Genomic DNA, 25,829 nt, shown 5'->3' with positions numbered 1-25,829 from the left:
AGGTACGTCTAACAACTTATTAATGCCGATCCTGTTTGTGGAAGGAAGTTGGGACATTGAAGGCAAAATAAAATAAAAAAATAAATAAATGATAATTCTCCACTATATTTATTTAATTTGTCAACTATTTTTATATTTTTGTCATTCTTACATATTTTTTATTTTTTTTTTAAAAAATATATTTATATAATTTAATTACATTTTAAAATTCATAATTTATAATTTTTTTATTTTTATTAAAATATTTAATCATCTTAATCTTAATTTATAATTTATAATTATTTTTGATACATATCTTAATTACTTACTAATTACTCATTACCTAAAACTTTGTGTCTATCCTAAAATGAATAATTTAAGTGGGATGGGGCATTAGTAATAGGTTATGGTTCCTTTAGCTAATAACACAATTATTATAAATTAGTAAGTTATTAATAATATGTATATTATTATTTTATTATTTTTTATATAAATAATATTGTTGGTATTTTAATATAAATTAATATATATAATTAAAAAATATTTAAAATATATATTTAAATATTTTTAGTATTATATCTTTAATAAAATATATAATACATATCACTTTGTGAATAATAAAATTTTATATAATAATATATATTTATTTATAAGTAACTATATTTTAGATATATATAAAAATATTTATTTATTTAAAGGAGGGATAGAAATAAATTTTTTATAGTGAATCTTAAAATATTAATAATTTAATTAAATAATTAATATTCCTTAAGTATATTTATAATAAATAAATTTATTAAAAATGTAAAGTCTATGACAAATGGAATATTATTATCACAGTCTTTGAAAGAGAGTTGTGAAAGAATAAAATAAATAATTGAGTGTGTTCATTTTTGTATATTATTTTATATGTATTTTTATATTAAGTATGGAAAAATGTGAATTAAATTAATATAAAAAATAATACTGTATATTTAATTATTGATTTTTTTTATTAATAGATAACTATATATTATAGTATATTGTATGAGTATATATATTGTACTAGTGTCATCAAGCGATTTATAATTTTTTGCTTGTTGATATTTGAATATTGATTATTATATGAAAAAGGAAGAAATATAAAGATATTTTTAATCTTAAGTGCGATCTAAAATGGTAAATAAGCCCTAGAGCCGGACGAAATGAGTATTTTTTTTTATAATATTTTTTTGTGTAAACAAAAAGATCATCGATGAACACGGCTATTGTGATTCAAATTTTTTATTTGACGGCTGATTAAATTGAAAGTGATTTATTAAATTAAATAAAAAATTTAAGTTGATCGAATAGAGAACATTCCCTGAAATGACGTTTTTTTAAATAGGCTAATCAGTTTTTGTAGTGTCAATTGGATCGCTATAATAATCTCAACAATGTGATTGGGGAAAGATGTGTCAAGGGTAAAATGCCTCATTCTCCATTGTTCTAGTAAATTGATTCACAAGAATGTGAAGATACAGCTCTGGGGTAGAACTGTATGGGAAATCTGAAACTTCTTACACCTCAGTTTGAGTGTGAGTGTCGTACTAATTTTAAGTGCTCAATTGGCTTGTAGCACAGATTTATTGTTTCTCATTTCATTTAATCTTTGTTGGGTTGTAAAAAATCTGTTGTGTTCATGTTAGATACAATTTGATAAATAATGGGGCTAAGTGACTTGTTTATTTTCTCCAATTTGTGGTGCAAATCCTATCAATTGTATTTTTATTTTTTGCTTCTTAGTTCAGTTACACATCACAAGAATCTTATTATTTTTCACTTATGCAGTTGAGTTATTATCTTGCCTTGTGGCTTCCATAATATTATAAAGCTTTTAAAGTTAGAGCTCGTTGTTTATACTGATGCACATGTATCTATTTATCTCAATCCTCAACTTTTCGTTGCCATTAAATTCAAATTGATTCATAACTTATCTATCTACAAACTTTCATGATTCTCCAGTTTTTCATTTCATTGTATTATGATTTCTATATTCCAAATTATGCATGTTTTTAAATATTTTTTGTAAATTTTGAAGTGGCTGGGCATAAGTTGCATATGCCATCAAAATTTTAAAAAAATTGTATCTTCTCTGTATCATATTTTCAGTCTCTCAATTTTACTCCTTTGCAAGATTTCAAATTTTAATTTGTCAGGCTCAAAAATAGTGACATCATAATAAATATATTATTCGGATTTAAAATTTTCCTATATGTTATAATGAAATATCTAAATATGAGTACTTATAGTCAGTGAGATAAAAATAAGAAACTTGAATTTTGACAAAAGTGCTTAAACGGAAGAGATCATTAGTCCTTACTTTTATAGATGTAATTTGTTGAGTCGTCATTCCTTTCATGCTTTTCATTTTCTTAATCTCTATTTTATTATGCATCATTTGTTTCACGTTTTAATCTTAAAGTCATATAATAATTTTTAGAAATTTTTATTCCTTCACAAATTTTCTCAATTCAAATACAGTAATTATACAACAGTATAATATAGTCTACGATAAACACTAATATATATAAGTGGAAGTCCACATGACTTCTTATCTTTAATGAGAAAGTGGCAATACCCAATGTCATATTAAATCTCCATTGGAATCTATAATTTGCAATTGTTGCAATGGATTGTTTTGAAGAACTATCCATTTCATTTTGTACATTTGTAAAAGATATATTAGTGTATCAAGATTTCAAGGGCAACATCATAAAGTTTTAGAATATATGGTATTGTGGTTTGAAGATGAATCTGAAAATAGTTTTTGAAAATTGCGTTTTTGTTTTGTGTCTTTGCTTTTTAGACAATTGAGGTATGCATCATCAAATTTATTACAACTGTATTCATCTGTAGATTCTAATTTGTGACTCTAATCCTTTTTGAGTGAAAGATAACATGTGATTTTATTAGCTTTATGTAAAAAAAAGATTTTCTTTGTATTTAGGTCATATTCTATGTGACTTCAAGCTTTTAAATAGATTTTTTCCCATTCTTTTGTAGGTATAGGATCCTAGTACCTGAACATTGAGTGGCATAAGACACTAAACTCTGTGCAATGCAAATTAATCACTACTTATCAACACATTGTTAGGATTTTAGATATTTTGACGGTTAGAATTTTTTTATATTTCCATTTTTTATTGCTTTACTATTGTTGTTTGTGTTTTGCACTCAACAAATTTTTTCATCCAAGTTTTTATTTTATTTTCTCATCCAAGTTAATGAATGAAGGTTTAACACTTGTTAATAAATCAAGCAATTGTGCTTAGTGTTTTAGCTCTTATTTTTCATGTTTAATTATCTTAGTGTTTTAGCTCTTATTTTTCATGTTTAATTATCTCATTCAATTGAATGTGGTAGATTTGTAAAGTCTATTGCAAAAGTCATCATTTTCTAATGATGCCTAATATAGTTTTGGTTACTTTGGAGAGTATAATTTTCCAAATGATGTCTATTACTAATCTAACTAAATTTATAACTATTGCTTTGTTATTATAGGTTCTTTGTATATTTTCTTATTTAATGGTTTTTGTTTGTGGTTATCCACAACTTATAAGTCTTTTCCTTTGTTGCCTATAGAAGAGTGTGGAAATAATTTAAATATTTGCTTATGAACTTCTTTATAGTATTAGGATTTGGAGTTGAATGTGTTTTATTCACTTCAGAAGAATGGAGCGATGTGCATTGAATTGACTTCTGATAAAATTAATGACATGTGCATCTTCATAGATAATAATTTGATTTTATTAGCTTTGGAAAATGGCCAAAGTTTTTCTTGTTTTATTTTGGCACGGACCTGCGCTAAAGTGGTGTTCTTTTTTTTATTATTATTGTATTTTAAGTATAAATTGACATCACAATGGAAAAAGAAAATTACAAACAAACAAACATTGTTAACATTTTATTTATTTATTTATGGTTATGTAGGAAGAGCTAGAGGAAGATGGACAAACAAATATATATAATTATTACAAGTTCTTGACAAAAGAGGGTTTTTCAGAAATAAAAATAAAAATACAAAACAAAAAAAATCTAAAAATCTAGCATTACCCAAAGTTTTGTCCATTATTAAGCCAACTTACTAGATTGAATAGAAAGGAAAACTCGTGAAACTAAAAGTGCAAATTTATTCCTTAAGTAGTATCCATTTATTTGTTTGTTTATTTATTCAGTTTAATGTAATAGTTATAGCTCAATTTCAATATTGTCTTTTACACCAGGAAAATTTGATTTTTTTAACTTAGGAATCAATGATGTTTAATGTTGTTATACGAATTTCATCTACATTAAATACGTGATTTGTTGTGCTCAGTTTTCAGCCAATATATAGAAAGTTAGTGTAGAGGAACCAAATGTTATGCATTTTTAGTTATAAAATGAACAAAGATCAATCTGCTGCATTATTTGAGTCTAACTATTATGTGTGTACGACACATTCCCAAAAAATGGAACAATAATGGGTAATTTTATGTATGTACTCAATAACCATTATTATTATTGTCTTATTTGTCATTTGCAGCTTAATCTTTTTATAGCCGATGATGCAGTCTCAATCATTGCAATATTAAAAACCTGATGTCTACTCGGTAATATTTTCAATTTATTGAATATCAATAATATGTACTTACTTAACAATTTTTTTATTATTATATATTCTTAAATTCTATTTATGTTTCCTATTGCTTATATTAAATTTCTAACAAAATATTTATTGTTGCATTACATTATAAAATATTCATGCGGCATCGCGCATGAACAGGTTTTAGTATATATATATATATATGATTGTCAATTTTACCAAATTAATAGATTCTACATGTTGACCATGATTCTAATCTCCCGTGAATCATAGCTTACATTCACGACTATTCGATTTTTAACAAATTTTATATAAATTCACTTAAATTCTCTCCGATCATCCCTCTCTCACTCTCACTTGAATCAATCTCTGCCTCTGCAATTCTACAATTCGAAATTCACACTTCTCAAAGACCTTTCTTTTCTTATCATTTTCAAGAACCATAATAGTCATTATTTTGTAGTGTGTTATATAATATTGGTCATTAATTATTAATTATAATATAATCATGAACATGACATATTTTCATAGGCAAAAGCATATTAATTCTTTATATCATCATCAATCGGGAATAATGAATTCACGAATGCATCCTTATTTTCCCAAGAAAACTATGTTTGTAAAGCCGATCAAAAATTCAAGAAAATAGAGATAAAATACATATCAACAACAACACGTTCGTATCTACTCTCTACTCGCCAACTTTTTTGAGGCGGATGATGAGGCGATTGCCGTCGTCTCCCTTACTAGCCCAGAGCTCGAGTGTCATTTCATTGATGAACCCATTCTTTTTCGCAATCTCACAGCATGGCTTTCTTATAGAGTATTTGTGCTTTTTCCTCCGATAGAGTCTTTTTCATTTTCGACTTGTGCCTTGTCCCCTCGAGATCAACCACATCTATGTCTAGAGACTCTTTATTCTCAAGTTTATGCGAAGAAATTCTTCGAAACCAAATTCGACCTTTTCACATGGAATTGACAGCTACTGTTGATTTTTTGCCAGACCGCTTTCGGTCAGCATCTTTTTTATAATAAAAACATTCTCTTTCTTCCTATTACTTTGAATAATTACTCCGTAAAATTCCAACATGATTATAAAAATTATAATCAAGCCAACATTTAATTAACATTTAAAACTCTAACAAATAGTTTTCAAAAAAAATTTCAACGCTTAAATTCAAGTCAATTTAAACAATTTTGATATTCATAGATACTAAAACTTGCAAAAATAAAAGATAACAATTACATAGAAAAAATAAAATAAAATAAAAACATTCAGTTTGATATAATTTTATAACAACTTGACAAACCACAATAATTCTACATTGCAACATGATACCTCCAATCATCAAACAAATAAAAGAAAAAAGATATACACAGTTTGACTAATATAATTTGTCTTACTGAATCTAATTTGCAAGCTAATATGTTTAATTGGAATTTTATTCAGAGCGCATTTAAATAATAATAACGGTAGGTTCCCACATCATATGAAAAATAAAAATCAACACGTCTAACAATTATTTGAGAAGAAAAAACTAATATGCATTATGATAAATAATAGTAACATAAGAAGACATTGTCATAAATCAATATTTTAGGAAGATGAAATCTGCAAGACTTATAAATGAAATACAGTAACATGCAAATACAAATTTTAAATTTCATTTTTTCTCCTGAAAAATATGAAATAATTATAACTCAAGTCTTATCATATTTCTCATTCTCGTTAAAACACATGGTATGATTCTTTTGATATGTTTGAGAAAAATTTGACTTGAATTTGGTATTAAAATAATATATTATAGAATGTTTTATAAAATATATATATATTTTTAAAAAATACAAAGTCCAGATAGTAAAATATAAGGTTTGAAAGCAAAAAAAAAACAAACTCACAATATCTCTATATTATAAAAGTAAATTTTTCCCCCCATAAATTACATTATAAATAGCTACATATGCACAATTAATATCCATTATGTTCCAATGGCCGACAAAATTAGAAAAATAAAATAAAGTACCAACGATCTTAACAAGAGCATAACAACAATTACAATCAATTCACTTTATTTTCTTATGTAGTTAAAAATCAATCCTCCCTTGACTTAAGAAGAAGGAATTTGATGAAGTTATTTTACAAAGTATTATTATACACAATAGAGAGACTTACAAAAACATGGCAAAAGAGATGAATGTAAGCAAGATTATTGTCAGGAATTAGGCAAAGATATGACTGATTAAACCACACAAATGTTATCACAGTCTCTCTTTGTGAGAAGAACAAAATGCACAAGTTGAAAACTGACATCAAATCATCAAACATTAACAGTAAATTGAAAATAATCAAATTAAAATCATAGTACTGATTGTACATATAAATGAGAAGTAATTCAATCTCACAAAGAAGACAAAAGATATTACTCCCTCCGTCCCATGTAATATGGGTGTATTACTGTAGACACAGGAATTTAGGTATAGTATAATTATTAAGTAATTAAGAAGTGTATTAGTAAAAATAATTATTATTTAGTAAAAATAATTATATATTAAGATTAAGATAAATAAATAGTTTAATTAAAATTAAAAAATTAAAAAATTTAAAATTTAAAATGCGATTAAAGTGCATAAATATATTTTCAAAAATATAAAGGACAAGTTATGTGGGACGGACGAAAATAGAAAATAGGGACAAATTATGTGGACGGATGGAGTATTTAGCATCAGATGAGAAAGAGCCATATAGGTTCTGTCAAAGTAAAAAATTCATCATTAATTTAATATTTTTATGTACAGTTGCTAGACTTATGTATGTTGCCAATGATGAATGCATTTTTTATGGATAATATGTAATTTTCCTTTTACTAAAAAGGTTCTATCCTAAAAAAATATAAAGAATTAAAAAATTGGGACAATAGTTTATCTATTACTAAAAAATTCATCGAGAAACTTTTAATCAATAAGTTACTGTACATTTTATTAATGCAACTAGACATCAATATCCTTTAGAAACATTTTATCATCAAGTTTAATGATCACAATCACAAGTCGCCTAGATAAGAATTACACGAATAATTTTCATTGGTGATTTTATTACCGGTGGTACTAGCAATAAAGGAAAAGTTGTCTATTGACAATGATAGGAACATTTCATTTTAAATAAGATAATACAAAGTATATTATCAACAATTTTGATCTCAAATTTAGACAGATAACATGTATCGATGGATTCAATATCAATTTAATGTTTCAACATTGAACAACCTAGACACAAATGTAAATGACTTTGTATGATTATTTTTTTATTGTTAATTTTAATTTCGATTCGACTATATTAGTTTGAGTTTATTCGAATTTTGTTTCCCTAATTAATTTGTATTTTTGTTTATGAATTTTGTTGGATAAAGCTTAACAATTCCGAATTCACCAACCTTCCTTTTGCAATAAATATTTTGTGAAATGAAATAGTGACACAACCAATCTAAGACTACATTAAATAATTAGCATTGATAACAATTAGGTCGTGAAAAATCAAATGAATTATGCAAAGCCCACTATAAAGTAGAACATAACTTTATATAATTAATTATGAGTGTGTTTGTTTGGGAGTTTGGATTTTCAGTTGATATTTGAATAATCAAAATTTTGAATCGTAGTAATGATATGATTAGATATAAATAGTTGTTGATTTGATATAAATAATTGTTAATGTGACGTTTTTAATATAAAACTAATTTTTAGTATAATATAAAAAATAAATTGATTTGATCTTTTCGGAGAAGAAATTAATGAATAGTAAAATTTTGAAACTATTCCCCAAACAAATAAACCCTGAGAAGTCAGGGTCGTCCATTACCTAGAACTTTTAATTTATTGACCAGTTTTAGATTTTTTAATTAGTCAAATAGTTAATTTAAGTGTTTGACTTTTTCAAATAACTTATTGGACATATTTTAAGTTTTAATTTATCTATCCTCTCTCTCCTACGCTTTCTCTCTCAAAACATATAAACACACTTTCATATATAATTATATATATATTATATTTTGTATATTTATATATTATGTTGTATTATTATATCTATATTGTGTTATATATTTTATAATTTTTTTTTTTAGAATTCAACTTTTAAAAATATTTTTTGTTTGTATTTAAAAAGTTATCTTTTATTTTACAAATATATAAATATATTTTATATTGCAGTGTTTATTAATTATTTTGATATATTTTATTTACTAAATTATAATGTTATCTTTTATAAATTATAATTTATTAAAATTTATATTTACATATAAATTATTTTATTTATAAAATGTATAAATTTATTAAAATTAAGAAAATATAAATATTATTAATTTATTTTTATATATTTTTATTATATAAATTTTAAATAAAAATAAATAAAAGAGAATACATTATTAAAAATTATAAATATAATAAATAATAAAATAATCAATAATTAATAATAAAAATATAAAAAAAAATTATTAGTTTATGTTAACGCCATTATCAATTAAAAAATATTCATATTTTTCAAGAAAAATATATTATTTTTTTTATTAAAACTAAAAAATAATAAAAATAAAGATTTTATATCATTTTCAAATTTTCAAATATTCAATAACACAAAATTTTTAAATTTTTAAATCCAAATTTATACAATTGAATATTTTTAAAAAATAAAATATAAATGTTGTAAATTACAGTATTATTTTACTTATAAACACTTATGATCAGACAGTTTTATTAAACATTTTAATATAAACTTTTTATCAAATCAATTAATCAAACTAACTAATTGAATCAATTAACAATTAAAAACTATCTTATTACTTTTTATCTTTTATAATAGAAAAGCTACAAAAATTAATATATATTTTGTTACCAAAAATAAAAATAAAAATATTTTTATATGATGGATAAAAAAAAAAAAAAGTATGTTTTTATGTGATAAATGAGTAATAAAAAAAAATAGATGAACAGTTTTAATAAAACTTGTATTATCTCTGTTCTTTCAACACCATTTTTTAATTGTTATACAATATTTTATACAAAAGTAAAAAAAAAGTCAACAAAGACAATTATTCCATCTAAACTAATAATCTTATATTTTTGAAAGAATTTATCATACCATCCACAAAAAATTATTTCATTCAAAAACATTGTGTGAACGAAGCCTATATATTACTCCCTCCGTCCCATAACTATGTATCCTAATGCTTTTTACACGGATTTTAGAAATATTAATATTATATTAGGATATAGTATGAATAAAATAGAAATAACTAAAATAACTTTATTAGTATTGTGTGATATAAAAGTAATGACATTTGTGTAATATATTGTAAGTTGTAATGATATTTGTAATATTAGGTAGAAAATACAATTACTAAAAAAAATAGATACTTTATTACGAGATGGACTAAAATAAAAGTATTAATACTTTGTTATAATACGGAAACAATAGTAAACTCAATATATCTTCACCACACAATCCTTTTTAAATAGATATGTTCCTATGAATTGTGTGTGTGTGTGTTTTTTTTTTTAAAAAAAAATTGATATCTTATAATTTGTTTATTTTTAATTATAGTAAAAATAATCTTATTTAAATAGTAAAGTACCTCTCACCTTCACAAAATTATTCATTTTTTTTTTATTACTTTTAGAAATATAAAATTATCTTATAAATTTTTATTAATCGATAAAATATTACTTCATCCACCTTATATCTATCTATTTATTTGTTTTTTGTGCAGAGTTTTAAAAATATTAGTATTATATTGGGATATAGTAGAAATAAAAGTAAAAAGACTAAACTTTATTAGTATTGTATGATATAAAGGTAATGACATTTGTGTAATATATTGTAAATTGAAAAGGTATTTGTTGTTAGGTAGATAGTACAGTTACTAAAAATAAAAATAAAAATTTTATTATGGGACATACCAAAATAAAAAAATAAATAGTTTGTCAAGGAAAAAGTAGAGTATTATTTTTTAATCTATTTAAAAAAAATACATTGAATTTTGAGGAAGTGACTATATTTTTATAAAAAAAATTATATTAATAGTTGTATAGTAAAAAAAATAAAATTAAACTTAAAAGAAAAACAAAAACATCCAATAGAACGGTAAATGAATTACACGCATTAAACTAAAGATGATATAAGTTACAAAATTATTAGATATTAGTAGAGATTGATTATTATTTATTATTACTCTTCCTTAAAAATCTATCCATTTTTTTATTTTGGTCAATCTCGTAACAAAATATCAATTTCTTTTTTTTTAGTATTTGTACAATTTACCTAACGTTATAAATACCCTTTCAATTTACAATATATTACACAAATGTCATTATCTTTATATCATACAACACTAATAGGATTAATTTAATTTTTTTACCTTTATTTCTACTTTATCATAATATAATACTAATATTTTTAAAACTCCGTATAAAAAGTAATGAATATATAAATATGAAACGGGTGAAATATATATATATATTTTTTTAAAGTGATAGCAAGAAGACAAGTTCAACTCAAATAATGTTTAAAAAGTAAGGTTCTATAAAAATGATCAATGAAAATGATTGATACTTAAAATTTATCACGTGTCTTTAGTTTTTTATGTCCTATCGTTGTTATATTTCTTGGATTATTAATAAGTGGCATTCTTATTTTCCCTTACCAAAAAGCAATCTATGTGTGGTTCATAATTATTATTTTAATTAGGTATACAAATATAGAAGGCTTTTTAAAAGTTTGTTTGGTTGAATTTGAAATAAAAAAATAATACTATAATTTTTAATTAAATTAATTTTTTATATAAAAAGTAACTTCAAATAGTATAATATTTTAAATATATATATTTTTTAAAGTCTATTGTTTGAGAAATAAAATAATGAAATTCAAGAAATTGAACGTAACTATAAACAAATAACCCTATGTAGTAATAGGGTCCCCCACTCATACCCACATCTTTTGATTATACACTTTAATTTTTTATTTTAAATTTTAATTTTTTTTAATTTTAATTATATTAATTAGTTATTTTAATTTAATCTATAATTATTTATATTATAAAATAATTATTTTCATTAATATATTTTTAATTATTTCCTAATTATATTTATTGTAAATTCTTGCGTTTACAGTGACCCAAACAGACGAAAAAATAGTATTTTTTATATCATATCCCCAGCCCAAACTTGGGTTGTTTGGTACAAGGGGACATGGTATGCACGAGGCATGTTCCTTCTCTTTTTTTTTTTTTTTGTTTTAGATTTTTAAAATTATAAATATAAAAATAATTATAATAATTATAATTGAATAAAATATATAAAATATATACATTATTTTGCAAAAAATAAATTTTTTATAATAAAAATAAATAAAAATTTATAAATATATATAGATATAAAATACACATTTATATTATTATATTCATTATCATCAAATTAATACACGCTCAAACTTCTTTAAATCCAACTCAAACCCAAACATAAAAGAAACACATCAATTCAAACTCACTTCAAAATTCAAATAAAAATCAAATTCAAACTCAAACCCAAATCCAAATTTTCACAAAACTCCCTAAAAAAATATTAATGTAGCTAAGTAAAACAGTACTCTCTATGTGCCATATAATTTGTCTCTATGTTTCTATTTTTTATTTTTATACATCCAATATAAATTTGTTTTTTTTATTTTTAAAAATATAATTATATATTTTAATCACATTTTAAATTTTAATTAAATTATTTAATTATTTTAATTTTAATTTATAATTAATTTTATTATACAATAATTATTTTTCCTTATGTACTGTTTGATTACTTACTAATTATCAGGGAGTACATTTCATTCGTACGCTAAGAGTTTAGAGAAATTGAAAACCCAAACAAATACGAATACGGCCTTAGTCCAGTGTCGCGTTATATTGTGAACCTCGTCTGTATAAATTCTACGGGAAGACAACACCACAGTACACTTGAGAGCCAAAGCAGCCGAGACGCCATGGCTGCTCCTGCGCCTGTTTCTTCTCTGTCACCGCCGGAGGTGCCCATGGAACTACACGCCGTCAATCGGAAGAAGCTTTTAGATTCATTTCGAGGCCACCTATCTGCGTCTTCTAGCCCTCTCCAAGGCTTTGTGTTTCTCCAGGTGCAGAATTTCTTTCTCAAATCCCCCTTCCTTAGGATTCTATTTGCTCCCATTCATGGAATTTCGATGTCTTCGACTCGCGTTTTAGGGCGGGGAAGAGCAGAATCGGCACGACACCGACCATGTTGAATTGTTTAGGTACTTGTCATATTAATGAATGTATTTTGCTTAATTCTAAGTTGCATTTGTATATATCTTAGCGGATGGGTGTTTGTTTAAGCAAAATTTTCGTATAAAGAATTTAAGTAGTTGAGACCGTACCTGGAAGGAGTAGTAGTCACCATTATTTGATTGATTCTGTTTTGATAGAAGTTTTTTTTTTAGTAACAGTAAAAATTTACAGGATACTTTTGGAGGTGTTTGTACTATTTATAAACAGTAATTTTTTGAAAAAAAATATTCCATCAAATATCTATTCTCTCTGTCAAACATCATATTAAATACAAACTTTTTTACTATTTCTAATTTTGTTTGTTTGGGTGTAGTTTGAAATTAATTTGAAATGAAATGTTGATTAGAATTTTTGTTTAAATAGTAATTTGATGTGAGGTTTTGTAAAAAAAAAATGGTATATTTTTATTGGGAATCGTGTGGAATAAATAGTATTAATTTCGATCTTAAATCACAACCAAACACACTTGTATAATCTGTATGTAAGTATTTGATGTTATGTCATGAAAATATATATTTTATATGATTTTTTTTAAAAAATGTTACTGTTGAATAGTACTCCCTCCATCCAAGAACTATAGTCTTAATTGGATGGACACGAGATTTAAGGAATATAGTCTATAAAAAGTATATAGATAAAAGACTTTTTTGCCTTTGTGAGTGTATTGACGTAAAAAGGTAGTGGCAATTATGTAATAAAAATGAAAAAGTAGGGTTAGTACTATCGTGATATGATTATTTATGAAAATAAGACTATTGTTTTGGGACAGATAAAAATAGTAAACAAGACTATTGTATTGGGACGGAGGGAGTATCAGAAGTTACAAAAGTATCTATGTAAACAAAGCGCCTATTTACAACATTCAGCAAAAAGGAATATAATGCAAAGCGCCAAAGGGCATAAATATTTATTTGAAATCATACCTTGTAGATATTTAATCTATCCATTCATTAAGTACAGGGGTGTGTTTGTTTTGTGTTTTGGCTTGAAGAAAATTTTTTGACGTAAGATATAGAGAATTGTGTAAATAATATAAAAATAATGAATCATGTGTTGGAAAATTTTTGGAGAAGAAACAAACCCCCGGCTTCTTACCAGCCTTTTCCTGATATATTGGCCAACAAAAACCTCAAGTGACCCACAAAACTCATTTCTACTTAATTCTCATTCAGTGGTGAAATCTCAGAAAGAAATTGACCCCATCTATTATTAGAACTTCCTCTGGGTTTTTTTCTTTTTATTAATGTATTTATGGGAATTATTACTAATTAGAACTTCTCTGTTATTATAGGCCACACTGGATTTCTTTGTTCAGAATTCCTTGTTTGTTGCAGTGATATTGCTAATTATATTGACAGAAAGCTCTAACGACAGATAAACAGTATACTGTAATTTGTACACGTCTTGGTTCACTTGGAGTCATCTTGAAAGAAAGTGATTAATTTTGAAGTTACTCTTAATAACAAGCTGAAAATCTTTGGTGATAAATGAGTCATGTTTTTGTCCTCATTTTCTTTTAGAAATTTTAGTTTCAGATCTAGATTCCTTTTCTTGTAACTTCATTTCTTTTCAAGTGCAATGGAAGTATAGGTAGCACATTATTACTTCTGTATTTATGATTAACTGGTATTCGTGACATGCCAGGCAGGAGAGCTATTTTGCATACTTGTTCGGAGTGATAGAGCCTGGGTTTTATGGTGCTGTTGTAAGTTCATTGAATGCTATCTTTAAATTTATTATCAGATTTTTAAAATTTTTATAATGTAGATAATTTCATTTTGACAAGATCTATTGGAGCTTCTTAAAAATTGTTGAAAGCATCCCATGAAGCTAACTTTAATATATATGTATATATGCACATAGATACTCTGTCTTGTTTTTTTTCTAGGATTGCATATATTTTCTTTGTAGTTTCTTATTCTTCTGCATTTTCCACTAAGTAAGTTGTTGGTAGAAATTGATTCAATGTGGAGCTATAGTATGGTGCCGAATTTTGATGAGAAGGGGTGTTCACTTTTGTGTTTTGGATGTAAGTGTTTTTTTTATGTTAGGTATGGGGAATTGTAGGTAATATAAAATATAATGTTTTGTACTATATTATTGACTTTTTATGAGTGAATATAGCGTATATATTATATACATTGTATTAGTGTGTATATATTTGTTAACTTTTTGGCACTATTCTTCGGGAATTGTATCAACAAAATATTGGTGGGTGAACACACCCGCATATTAAGGTAATTTTGTAATGAAACTTAAATTATATTATATATTTCACAAGATTCAAACATCTTGTGGGAGGATATCACAATGCACATATAGTGTTTGCACCCCAAATTGTTTACTATTATTTCTAATTTAGTATGCTTAAATTTTTTCTGAACTTTTCTTTATTTATATAAGATTTTTCTTCTTGTATCCTCAAATAAAATTAATAAATTATTCCAAACATAAAGCAAGGGGAAAATTATTTTAAACCACCAAAAAAAGCTAGCCAAAAGTAAAGTGACAAATATAATGGGACGGAGGGAGTATATGATACATATATGGCGAATGCCATGCTGTGCATTGTGCACCATGTACACATTAATGTTATTGATATTGGAAGGTGATATTATTATAAATTTATAATTAGAAAATGTGTATACTATTCATACATATTTACAAGAAAAGGGCGTGTTTTACTGAATCTAGTGCTATAATACTAGAGTGATGCTAAAATAGTGTGGTTAGTAGTACTTGACTGATGTTAGTGCTTGTGTTTATCATCTTGTAAGGTAGTAGATATCTTATTAATCCATGTCTATCAGATCTTAAATTTCAATTTAGTATTGTTTCTGAAGAGATTATATAATCTATTTCCTATGATGCATGTGCAAGCAACATACTGATCAAGGATTCTAGTCCTTTGTAATACAATACCAACTAGGATGACCGAGATTTGGAAGGCTCTAATATATTAAGATTTTTTTTGTATGCCAGATTCATAAATTTACAGATCACCCTTGTCTTGTGAAAAATCATTTTATGTAATGATGAAAATTACATTTGTTCAAGAAAATTTTAACAAAAAATGAGCTTAATGCTTTTGTTTAGAATATAGCAAATGGAGAATCAATACTCTTTGCTCCAAGATTACCGGCTGATTATGCTGTGTGGCAAGGAGAAATTAAGCCATTATCCTACTTCAAGGTGACTGCATTTATATTCATTTACATACAAAATACAAAAAATTTAATTGCTCGAGGATACTTTAGCATGTATTATTTTGCATGGATCTGTAGGAAAAATACATGGTTAACTACGTATACTACACGGATGAGATCTCAGAAGCTTTGAATAATCAATTTCAAGGATCTGGCACACCATTGCTTTATCTCTTGTATGGGCTCAACACCGACAGCAACAACTATTCCAAACCTGCAGACTTTGAGGTTCTTGCATCTGTTTTGCTATCATTTTCTCACAGAAGTGTAAAGAATGCTGCTTTCTGTTTGACTAGATATGATTGACTGACGCTCTAGTTATATGTGATTAATATAACTTTCTTCTTCTTTCCTTCTCATATTTTGAGGTTACATTTTCTCAGGGTATTGACAAGTTTAAGACTGATCTAAATTCTCTGCATCCAATTTTGACTGAATGCCGAGTTGTAAAGTCAGAGCTAGAGCGTGCAGTCATCCAATTTGCCAATGATATCAGCTCTGAAGCTCATATTGAGGTTGGAATTCTCGAACTTATTCCAATTACATGTTTTCTACAAATTTCAGCCTATTATATGCATCTTAGGTATCTCAAAGGATGTGAAGAAATTTGATGTATTTTATAATGAAAAGAAAAAAAGCATGATTACCTGCTGTTAGATATTAGAATGAACAATTTTCTCCTTTTTCCTTCCCTTGATGGGGCAGGGGGGGAACCATACCAGTACTTCGCTTCAACATAAAGTCCAACTTTCAGCCATAAAAATTGATAAGTTCAGTGATTTCAAGTTCTATAATTTTTGCAGTTGTGTCATTTAACATACACTATGATCAAGTTTTCTCCAAATTATAGGTTTACACATAGATAAAATATGCATTTATCAAATTTGAATGGGTTTCTGTAAATTGGATCTGGAAGCATAGGTTAAGATTCACAGTTGTATCATAGCTCCACCAATAGTTTTCTATCATGGGATCTGGGAATATATATGCATATATAATATATATATATATCCATCTTGATATTAATATATAGGAAGCACAGTGAAAAAAGTTGATCGGTTATTTGTGCACATGATTTTCTTATTTATGTGTTGTAGCTCATATGATGGACTTGCTTAATCTGCTATTAATTTTTCATCAGGTTATGAAAAAGGCCAAAGTAGATATGTTAGAGTATCAGTTAGAAAGCTTGTTTCTTCATCACACATACATGTATGGTGGCTGTAGGCATTGTTCGTATACATGTATCTGCGCAACTGGTAACAACAGGTATTGTTTTACCTTTATTCCCTATATGTTTCCATACTCCTCCTTTTTCTAATTACTAGAAGTATGTCATATGTTTGATCAAGCATTTTCTGTAAAATTCATTTTCCTACGCAATGAGTTAATGTTCTGAAAATTTTTATACATGTATATATATATATACATAACTTATTATTAACAAACGGTTTGAATTCTGATTTTAGTTCTGTGCTCCATTATGGTCATGCAGCGGCTCCCAATGACAAGGTATATTAACTAATTTGTCTGTTGGTCAAAATTTATTGTTAAACAATTAGCTTGTTATGTGCTGTCAGTGATGCTGAGTTGGTTTTAGCTTATCAGGAGTTATAATAAGGCTTGGATTGGTATCTAGTCACAGAATGAGATTATGCTTGGATATTTATTGGAATTTATTGCTCTTAAGTGGAAATTCTTAAAGAAAGGTGTCTACCTTGAACACACGAATGAGAACCGCTCAAGAGTGAACATGGTTATGCTATGAATTCAATCATAAATTTCATTTAGATGGTAGGTAGCAAGGGGGAGCAGTGATGCTTTACAAACAGTATAAATTCAAATAATAACATAATCTAGCAGATATGCCTAAATAATAACCACCAAACCTATATAATCTTAACTGAAATATCTATCTAAAATGTATCTCAACAAGAAGCTATTGAGGGATGGTATACATGTGCATGTGCCAGTGCTTCTGCATTTGGGGCAAAGGAGGATTAGGAATGATGAAAAATTGGGTAGGTTGGTAGGTGAAACATGGTGAAGTTTATGCACAATTTTAATATCTTCGAGATGGCTTCATTATGTTTTTATAATTTTAGCATTATGATTCTACCCCAAGGATAAGGGCATGATTTGGTAGATACATAAGCTATTTGGTTTATAATGATACATTTGGATTTCTGATAATGAAGGGGAGGAAGTTTAATATAATTACTTTGGTGCAAGGTAATTTAATTCAGGAAACAAATTGAATTTATTCTTCATATAATGATTTTGCTTTGGTAACATGTTAAAATTTCTTTTCTTCAGTTCCCTACAGGTTCTCGCAAAAAGTTCACTGTTAGGAGGTAGAGCTTTAGAATTAAGGCCTGTTAGGTTATAAAGAAATTTGTAGGACGAATAAGTCTATGATTAATAATATTCTAAGGATCATAGGAGTCCTTTAGAATTAGATTTCCATACTCAGTATATGTCCATTAGAATTTGGTATCTATTCTTATAAATAGTTGTTAGCAGGATTTGAGATGGCTTATTAGAAGATTGTTAGTTTGTCCTTTTGGCTCGAATAGAGGGAACATCTTGGTAGGGCAGGAAGATTGTTAGTGGAATTTGTTTGAATCCTCCTGTGGTTGAGCATGTTCCACAATCCACAGAAAATCCAATGAAAGGAATGGGAAAGAGAAAGCATTTGTGTTTCCATATGAGGCATCATTTTACAAATAGTCTTTCAATGTATTTCTAGTGAATCTCTTAGTTGAGGCAACAAAATGGGATTCATTTTTTGAATAAATTTTCTCCGTACATGAATGTTCTGTATGTTATTGTTTGATACTGCTGTCTGGCAGGAGTTCTTTTTTTGGTATTATATGTATACACATACATATATTTATATATACACTGCCAAGAATAGATATTATATGTATTAAGAGATAAGGTTGTTACAGATGAAAACAAAGTTCTTAATTCTAACGTCTTAATACCTGTTTTTTTAGATCTTAGCAGATGGGGATATGGCGTTGCTAGACATGGGAGCTGAATACCATTTTTATGGTTCTGATATAACATGTTCCTTCCCTGTAAGAATGTGTATCAATATAAGCAGGATATAGCATTTGCTATTGACTTAACAGTCTCTGACATTAATACTGGCAAATTTGATTATGTATGCAGGTTAATGGGAAATTCACACCTGATCAATCCCTTATATACAATGTAAGCCTATTATTAAGTAAGGAAAATGAAAATCTTAAATAATATATCATTTGCAGCATTTTGGGGGATGTTATGTCAATGTCTTTTAAAGTGTTTCCTTTGTTTTTTTGTTAAGAAGGCTCTTGATTTTGTTACTATGGCCTAGAAATGACTACAAAGACAATGGAAGATCTTTGAAGAACTTCATATCTCAAAAACCTCCATAACTATTTGATTTTCTCAGCCCTTTTTAGCAAATTGTATTTTTTGAGACGCATGAGATTAACAATGTTGTATAGTTTTTCAAAATTAACCAGTTATCATATGTCAGTTATGATCTTATATATTAGTTTAGTTTATCTAGTTATACTGATACAGTTTTTGAGTGATGATTGTTAGAGATACATCTCTCTTTTCTCTGTCGGATGCATCATTAGATAATCTGCTACAATGTGGTAAAAACTAGAAGCTTGAGCAATTAAAAGGATTCATATGCAATGGTCTTTTTGTGAAATATTATAGTTAATAAGTTTTCCTTCTCTGATATCCTAATTTTAGTGGATTCATAATCCAAATTGTATATGCAATGTCATGTAGGAAATAGGGTTTTTAGTTAATCATATCTTAGAAAGATATGCATTCATGCTGCATGTTTGATATTCCTACATCTGCAGGCTGTCCTTCGTGCGCATAACGCGGTTATATCCAGCATGCGACCGAGAGTAAACTGGGTTGATATGCACAAGTAAGAATCTCTACTTTGTAAGCTATGAGCATTTTATTGGCAATTGCACTGTAATGGAGGCAATATTTTCTTAGAAAATCAAATTATCATTGTACTTTGATGCCATGTTTTGTTTGGTATTGAGTTTTTAATGAGGAATAAAATTTTACGGAAACAAAATAAATAAATAAACCCTGTATTTTGGTCCTTATTTTTATTTTTCATATATTTTTTAAAATCATGTTGAGGCGCGTTTTCTCTCTTTCTCTGTAAATCTTACAGTTCCATTTATTTTATCTCCTTTTCCATCTGTGGATGGACATCTGTATTTCTCCTTAACTAATATAGCTTCTGAAAGATTTGTCCTTGTCTTGAATGTTTGTACCCAGCTTTTTGGTATTATTCTCTGTAATGATCTGAGGTTTTATATGATATATTTGGGTGCAATTCATTCCAGGTTGGCTGAAAAAGTTATTCTGGAGTCATTAAAGGAAGGAAATCTTCTTGTTGGGTATGTATGTTTCTTTTAGTTTGTTTCTTGACTTAGCTGCACACTGCAAATAGTGGTGCAGAACTAAATTCTTTTTCTTATTCTCACTAATGGCTGTCGGATATAAAAAGTGATGTGGACACGATGGTTAAAGAGAGAGTTGGTGCTGTTTTTATGCCCCATGGCCTTGGACACCTTCTGGGAATTGATACTCATGATCCTGGGGGTTATTTACAGGTTGAATTTTGGCATATCTTGGTTAATATTGTGATTTATTTTATTGATCCGCCAAATTTCTAGCTAATTTTACTTATAAGAAATAACCTTCTCCTCTAGGGAGCAGAAAGACCCACGGATCCTGGACTGAATTCTTTGCGCACAAGTAGAGACCTCTTGGAGGGAATGGTATGTAATTGACAAACTAGAATCTGTTTGAATAAGTATTGTCTAAGCCAATGATAATATTTAACCAATTCATTTTTCATTCTCCATTTGTACCTTCTTGTTTGGATCACTGCATTGTTATCCATCGATTAATATATCAAAACCCATAAATCATGTTTTGCTATTATAGAAAGTTAGAAACTCATATCTATTTTTCACCTTTTTTATATTAACAATGCCGAAACTCATTTACTATGTCCTTACTCAGAGAAACTTCATTTCCATCATTAATATTGGCCTTTTGGCCCTATTTCATGTCAAGTTTCAGTAGAAATGCAGCCATAATCACTCCCTGGTTTTCTTCTGACAAGTGATATAAATTTTCTTTGATCAATACAGGTGATTACTGTGGAACCCGGATGTTACTTCATTGATGCATTGTTAATTCCTGCAATGGAAGAAAGCTCGCAAACATCAAAATATTTCAACCCGGAGATGATCAATAAATTTCGAGGGTTTGGTGGGGTTCGAATTGAAAGTGATGTGGTAAATTTCTTACTTTTCTTGATTATTGCCAATTCATACTCCAGAAAATTCCCAAAAAGATACTCGTTGCTTGTGCCTTTTTATCCTCACACCCTTCAAGCGTTTTCATTTATGATTCTTGGATATATATAGTAATCCCAATATACCTCTAATCAATCATTGCAAGCATCGTGAACGTTTCTAACCAAATTTTATGTGCTATTCTTTTTGTTTGTTTGGGAAGCTTATTTTTGTTTTCAAAAAATCTTCTCACCCTTAATTATTTGCTTTTATCCGTGTGTTCATGTTTAATATGGTCCATATCCCACCTTACTATATATATATATATAGTGGTGGTTAATATGTTAATTAAGGTATATAGTTTTATCGGAACTGTGCTGACAGCATATAGTAAACATACATATGGCACACATCATATTTGATTTCAATACAAGATTACATGCTAATATAGTACAAATGCATATATTACATAGTAATATTACTTATGCTACAATCGATATAGAATATTAAGTAACAAAACATGATAATGATGCACACAGTACATGTTTTAATCGCAATCGTGTATTGTTAAGTTGGAACCCCGGATCCCTGTCTTAACATGGTATCAGAGCCATGGTGTCCGTATTGAGTTTGGATCTTGTATGGATTTTCGAGATTATCATCTCGAGGGGGGAGTGTTAAGTATCCCACATTGGATGTAATGTTGGGATTCCCCTACCTTATAAGGGATGAAGGGCTACTCCACTTACAACCAATTGGTTTTAAGTTGGAACCCCGGATCCCCGTCTTAACATGTATTGCGTATATCATCACCATATGCTGATAAACACCATAACCATCACACGTACACACACACACACTCACACTCTCTCTCTCTATATATATATACATAATCTTGAACTTGTTTGTTTACATGTGTATTTTGTGTACCTATCCAGTGTGTCACCGCGGAGGGTTGTGTGAATATGACCAAGGTTCCTCGGGAGATATCCGACATTGAGGCAGTGATGGCCGGCGCTCCTTGGCCTATTGAGAAGTCTAATGTTCCTTACATGAATGGGAAAACTTAAGGTATCAATGCATTATATTGGCTGACTAAACGTGACTCATGTCTTCTCCGTATATACTCCTCCGTAAACAAGATATTCGAATGTTTGGTTTGCGAATAAGCCGTCTATATATTCGGTTGTATATTTTGAATAAAGGCTTACTGCCATGGATCATTCCTTTTGAAGGGTGAGATCCTTTGTGATCCTTGCTGCATTTTTCTATGTAATCCAGCTTTTATGTGCAAGGCTCCCGACCATGAATGCAATACCTGTGTGTTGTGTGCTATTAATCATGCATACGTATTCTCTTTTTTTTCTCAAAAACTAATTAAAAACATTTGCTCTCGACTAAAATAGTATTCGGTTCCAATTCAAAGTAATCTTTTAACTATTTCTGTTTGTCCTACTTCAAAGTATCTCATTTCTATTTTTAAAAAAATAATTATAGATTAATATCAAAATATGTTAATTTTTGTTTAAATTACGAATATATCATTACATATAATTATTTTATACATAGACAAAAATGTCAAATTTTTACACTAAGTAATAAAATATTATTATTTTTTAATATAGTACTTTGATTAAAGATGAGGAAGTATATAACAAAGTTATTACGGCCACATCCAAGAGAAAGGGAAAAAATATAATAAAATTAAAGAATAAAAATATTTGTGTACATGGAAAAGAGAGAAGGCCAAGACGATGGGGGGCTCGGGATGGGCATTAAAGCCTGAGTGTGGCCTCTATTAAAATATAAAGTCTGATTTGGCCTACGAGATTATTTAAAAATTTGTATTTAATATTTTTTATTTTTTTATTTTTCAAACTTAAAATTTTTTTAAAAAAATAAATATAATTATTTATTATATATAATAAGTCAATTAAAATAAATTAATTTTTTATTTTTTATTGTCACCGAATATAATTTTTATGAATTATAAATAATTAAAAATATAATAATTGTGTATATTAGATAAAAAAAAATATACTATATAAATATATAAACAGACCGACCTGATAAGCTAAAAATATTTTTATTTTTTTTAATTCTAAGCTTGTTCTATACATTTAAAAAAATATATATATTTGAATTTAACATTGTTAATAAACACGTTAGGCCAAATAAAGTCGTATGCAGACAGACCAGACTGTAGGCCTTGATAGACGGTCTGCCCTACCGGCCGCTTTGCTCCAACAATTCACAAGGGAAGGGAGAAAATTAGCAGGACAATTTTGGGGAAGGAAACGATTTTTGAGGATTTGAAATTTGGGTTGTGTTCACATATGGATTGAGGACCTATTTGTAATTTTTGGTGAATTAATTAATTTCAGATTTTAAAGAAGAAAAGTAATAAATTGCAAGATCCACATGTCACAATTTCGGTGGTTAGATTAAATAGACAAAATTAATCATCGATTCAGAGCATATACAATGGTAGGATGAAAAAATGTCATATATTTCTTATATGGCAATGACATATCACAAGAAAAGAGAAAATATGGATGAAAAAGTTAGACTGAATAGACAAAGTTAATTCTCGACCGAGAGCATATAAAATGGTGGGATGAGAAAATGTTATATATTCCTTGTGTGGCAATGACATATTACATGAAAGAGAAATCATCGGTAAAAAGACACACAATGAAATGAATTTAATGTCTTGTGTACAAATTTAAGGTGAAATAAAAAAAGTTGGAAGCTTCTCTACTTCACTGGGCTTGGTCGTTGGCTTTCTATTTTTCTATTTTTATTTTTTTTTTTGTTTCCGTTACTATTTTATTGTGTAAGATATTTTAACATATTTGGTAAAAAAAAAAAATAAAAAAAAAAAAAATAAATCAATTTTTGGTGAGAGACCCTATATAAGAAATTCATTGTCTACTCCGAGGATCCGGTGCTGCGTCATAGTGGCTTATTGTCGTCAAAAGAAATCTTATAATTTTTATTATTATTTTTTAGATAAATTGTTTTTTAGTCCCGTAACTGGATTCATTTATCATTTTAGTCTCGTAAGTGGAGCCTGTCACAAACTAGTTCCATGAGTGAAAAATTTTCGCTGTTTTAGTCCTCCGGCACCAGAGACGCCCGCGTGGCTCGCCGGAGGTGACGTGTTGGCCAGGTGTCCCGCCGGGTCAACAACACCTGGCGGACACGTGGATTTATTATTTTTTTAATTTTTTTTAATTGAACCAAATAAAAAAATACAAATAAAATTAAAAATAAGTTTTAAAAAAAATTAAAAAATAAAAAAAATAATAATAAAAAAATCCACGTGTCCCCCAGGTCAGCGACACCTGGCGGACACGTCACCTCCGGCACCAGATGACTAAAACAGCGAAAATTTTTCACTTATGGGACTAGTTTGCGACAGGCTCCACTTACGGAACTAAAATGATAAGGGGTCCAGTTACGGGACTAAAAAACAGTTTACCCTATTTTTTATAGTATGCTTCCCTTGTTGTTGTTGTTTTTTTTTTCTTTGTTGTTTTACTTCACTGACGTGAGGTTTTTGACAAATAAATGGTCATATGGTTTTGAAATATTCTACACAATAGTGTAGGTTTGTTAAGTTCCGGCACATTCGAGTTAGTTTTTGCATGATATTTATAATTTACTATAGCCTTAAATCATTCTTAACCAATGCATCTCTCAAACGTTGGTTTGTTTTCTTCATCCCGGCCGCGTTTTACAGAGTCTGTTTATTATTGTTGAGATTAAATCTCGAGATGTTGCGCGAAACATGTACTTCCTAGATTGCTGTAAAAATATACGATACGAGAAAATGTTAATATATTCTCCAGATAAGTGTGTGCTTCATACCCAGGCTTGATTAAACTTGATCGAACATATGTCTCCGGCCCCTCTTGTTTCTCAAATCAAAATTTATTTTTATGGTGTTCATAATGAGAAGTTGTTAACGCCCTGAATTCAAGATTGGCGCACCTTGCATCCAAAACTCAAACACCATTGGAAACATGTCTTGCGCATGAAGAATAAGGGAACTCAAATTGGGGATTGGGAAATGTGGTGCGCGATGAAAAATTATGTTGTAATTTATAATTGATATTTTTATAATCGCTGCAATTATAAATATTTTATTATCTTATCTTTCATACTACTCTTTGTATGGTTGGTAATCTAAGTACATTGTCAATCTAAAATAGAAATATTACCACTATATGCTTATATGCTATAGCTTTATTTGTTTTTTTCTTTTTTTTTTTGTTTTTTTTTCGTTCTTAGGCGTTGTATCGATTTAGGTTTGAATGAATTAACTTGCAATATTGTTATATATTATGATATGGTA

At 27.7% G+C, this 25,829-nt stretch overlaps 1 protein-coding gene across 1 annotated transcript; it reads left to right on the top strand.

Annotated features, from left to right (window-relative positions):
* Nucleotides 1-12,522: 12,522 nt before the first annotated feature.
* Nucleotides 12,523-22,804, top strand: LOC127264760 (uncharacterized). Its single transcript, XM_051294269.1, has 16 exons — nt 12,523-12,749; nt 12,838-12,887; nt 14,566-14,626; nt 16,018-16,113; nt 16,206-16,355; nt 16,511-16,642; nt 17,269-17,396; nt 17,597-17,639; nt 19,127-19,210; nt 19,305-19,346; nt 20,000-20,070; nt 20,507-20,560; nt 20,671-20,776; nt 20,876-20,944; nt 21,323-21,469; nt 22,408-22,804. Exons 1-16 carry the CDS (start codon nt 12,603-12,605, stop codon nt 22,537-22,539), a joined length of 1,512 nt encoding a protein of 503 aa, XP_051150226.1. The 5' UTR covers nt 12,523-12,602; the 3' UTR covers nt 22,540-22,804.
* The last annotated feature ends 3,025 nt before the right edge of the window (nt 22,805-25,829 follow it).

Source organism: Andrographis paniculata, unplaced genomic scaffold (assembly GCF_009805555.1).
Source record: "Andrographis paniculata isolate CXL003 unplaced genomic scaffold, ASM980555v1 Contig71END, whole genome shotgun sequence".
Taxonomy (NCBI): Eukaryota; Viridiplantae; Streptophyta; class Magnoliopsida; order Lamiales; family Acanthaceae; genus Andrographis; species Andrographis paniculata.
Note: the sequence above shows the minus strand (reverse complement) of the source record. Positions and strands in the feature narration are given on the sequence as shown.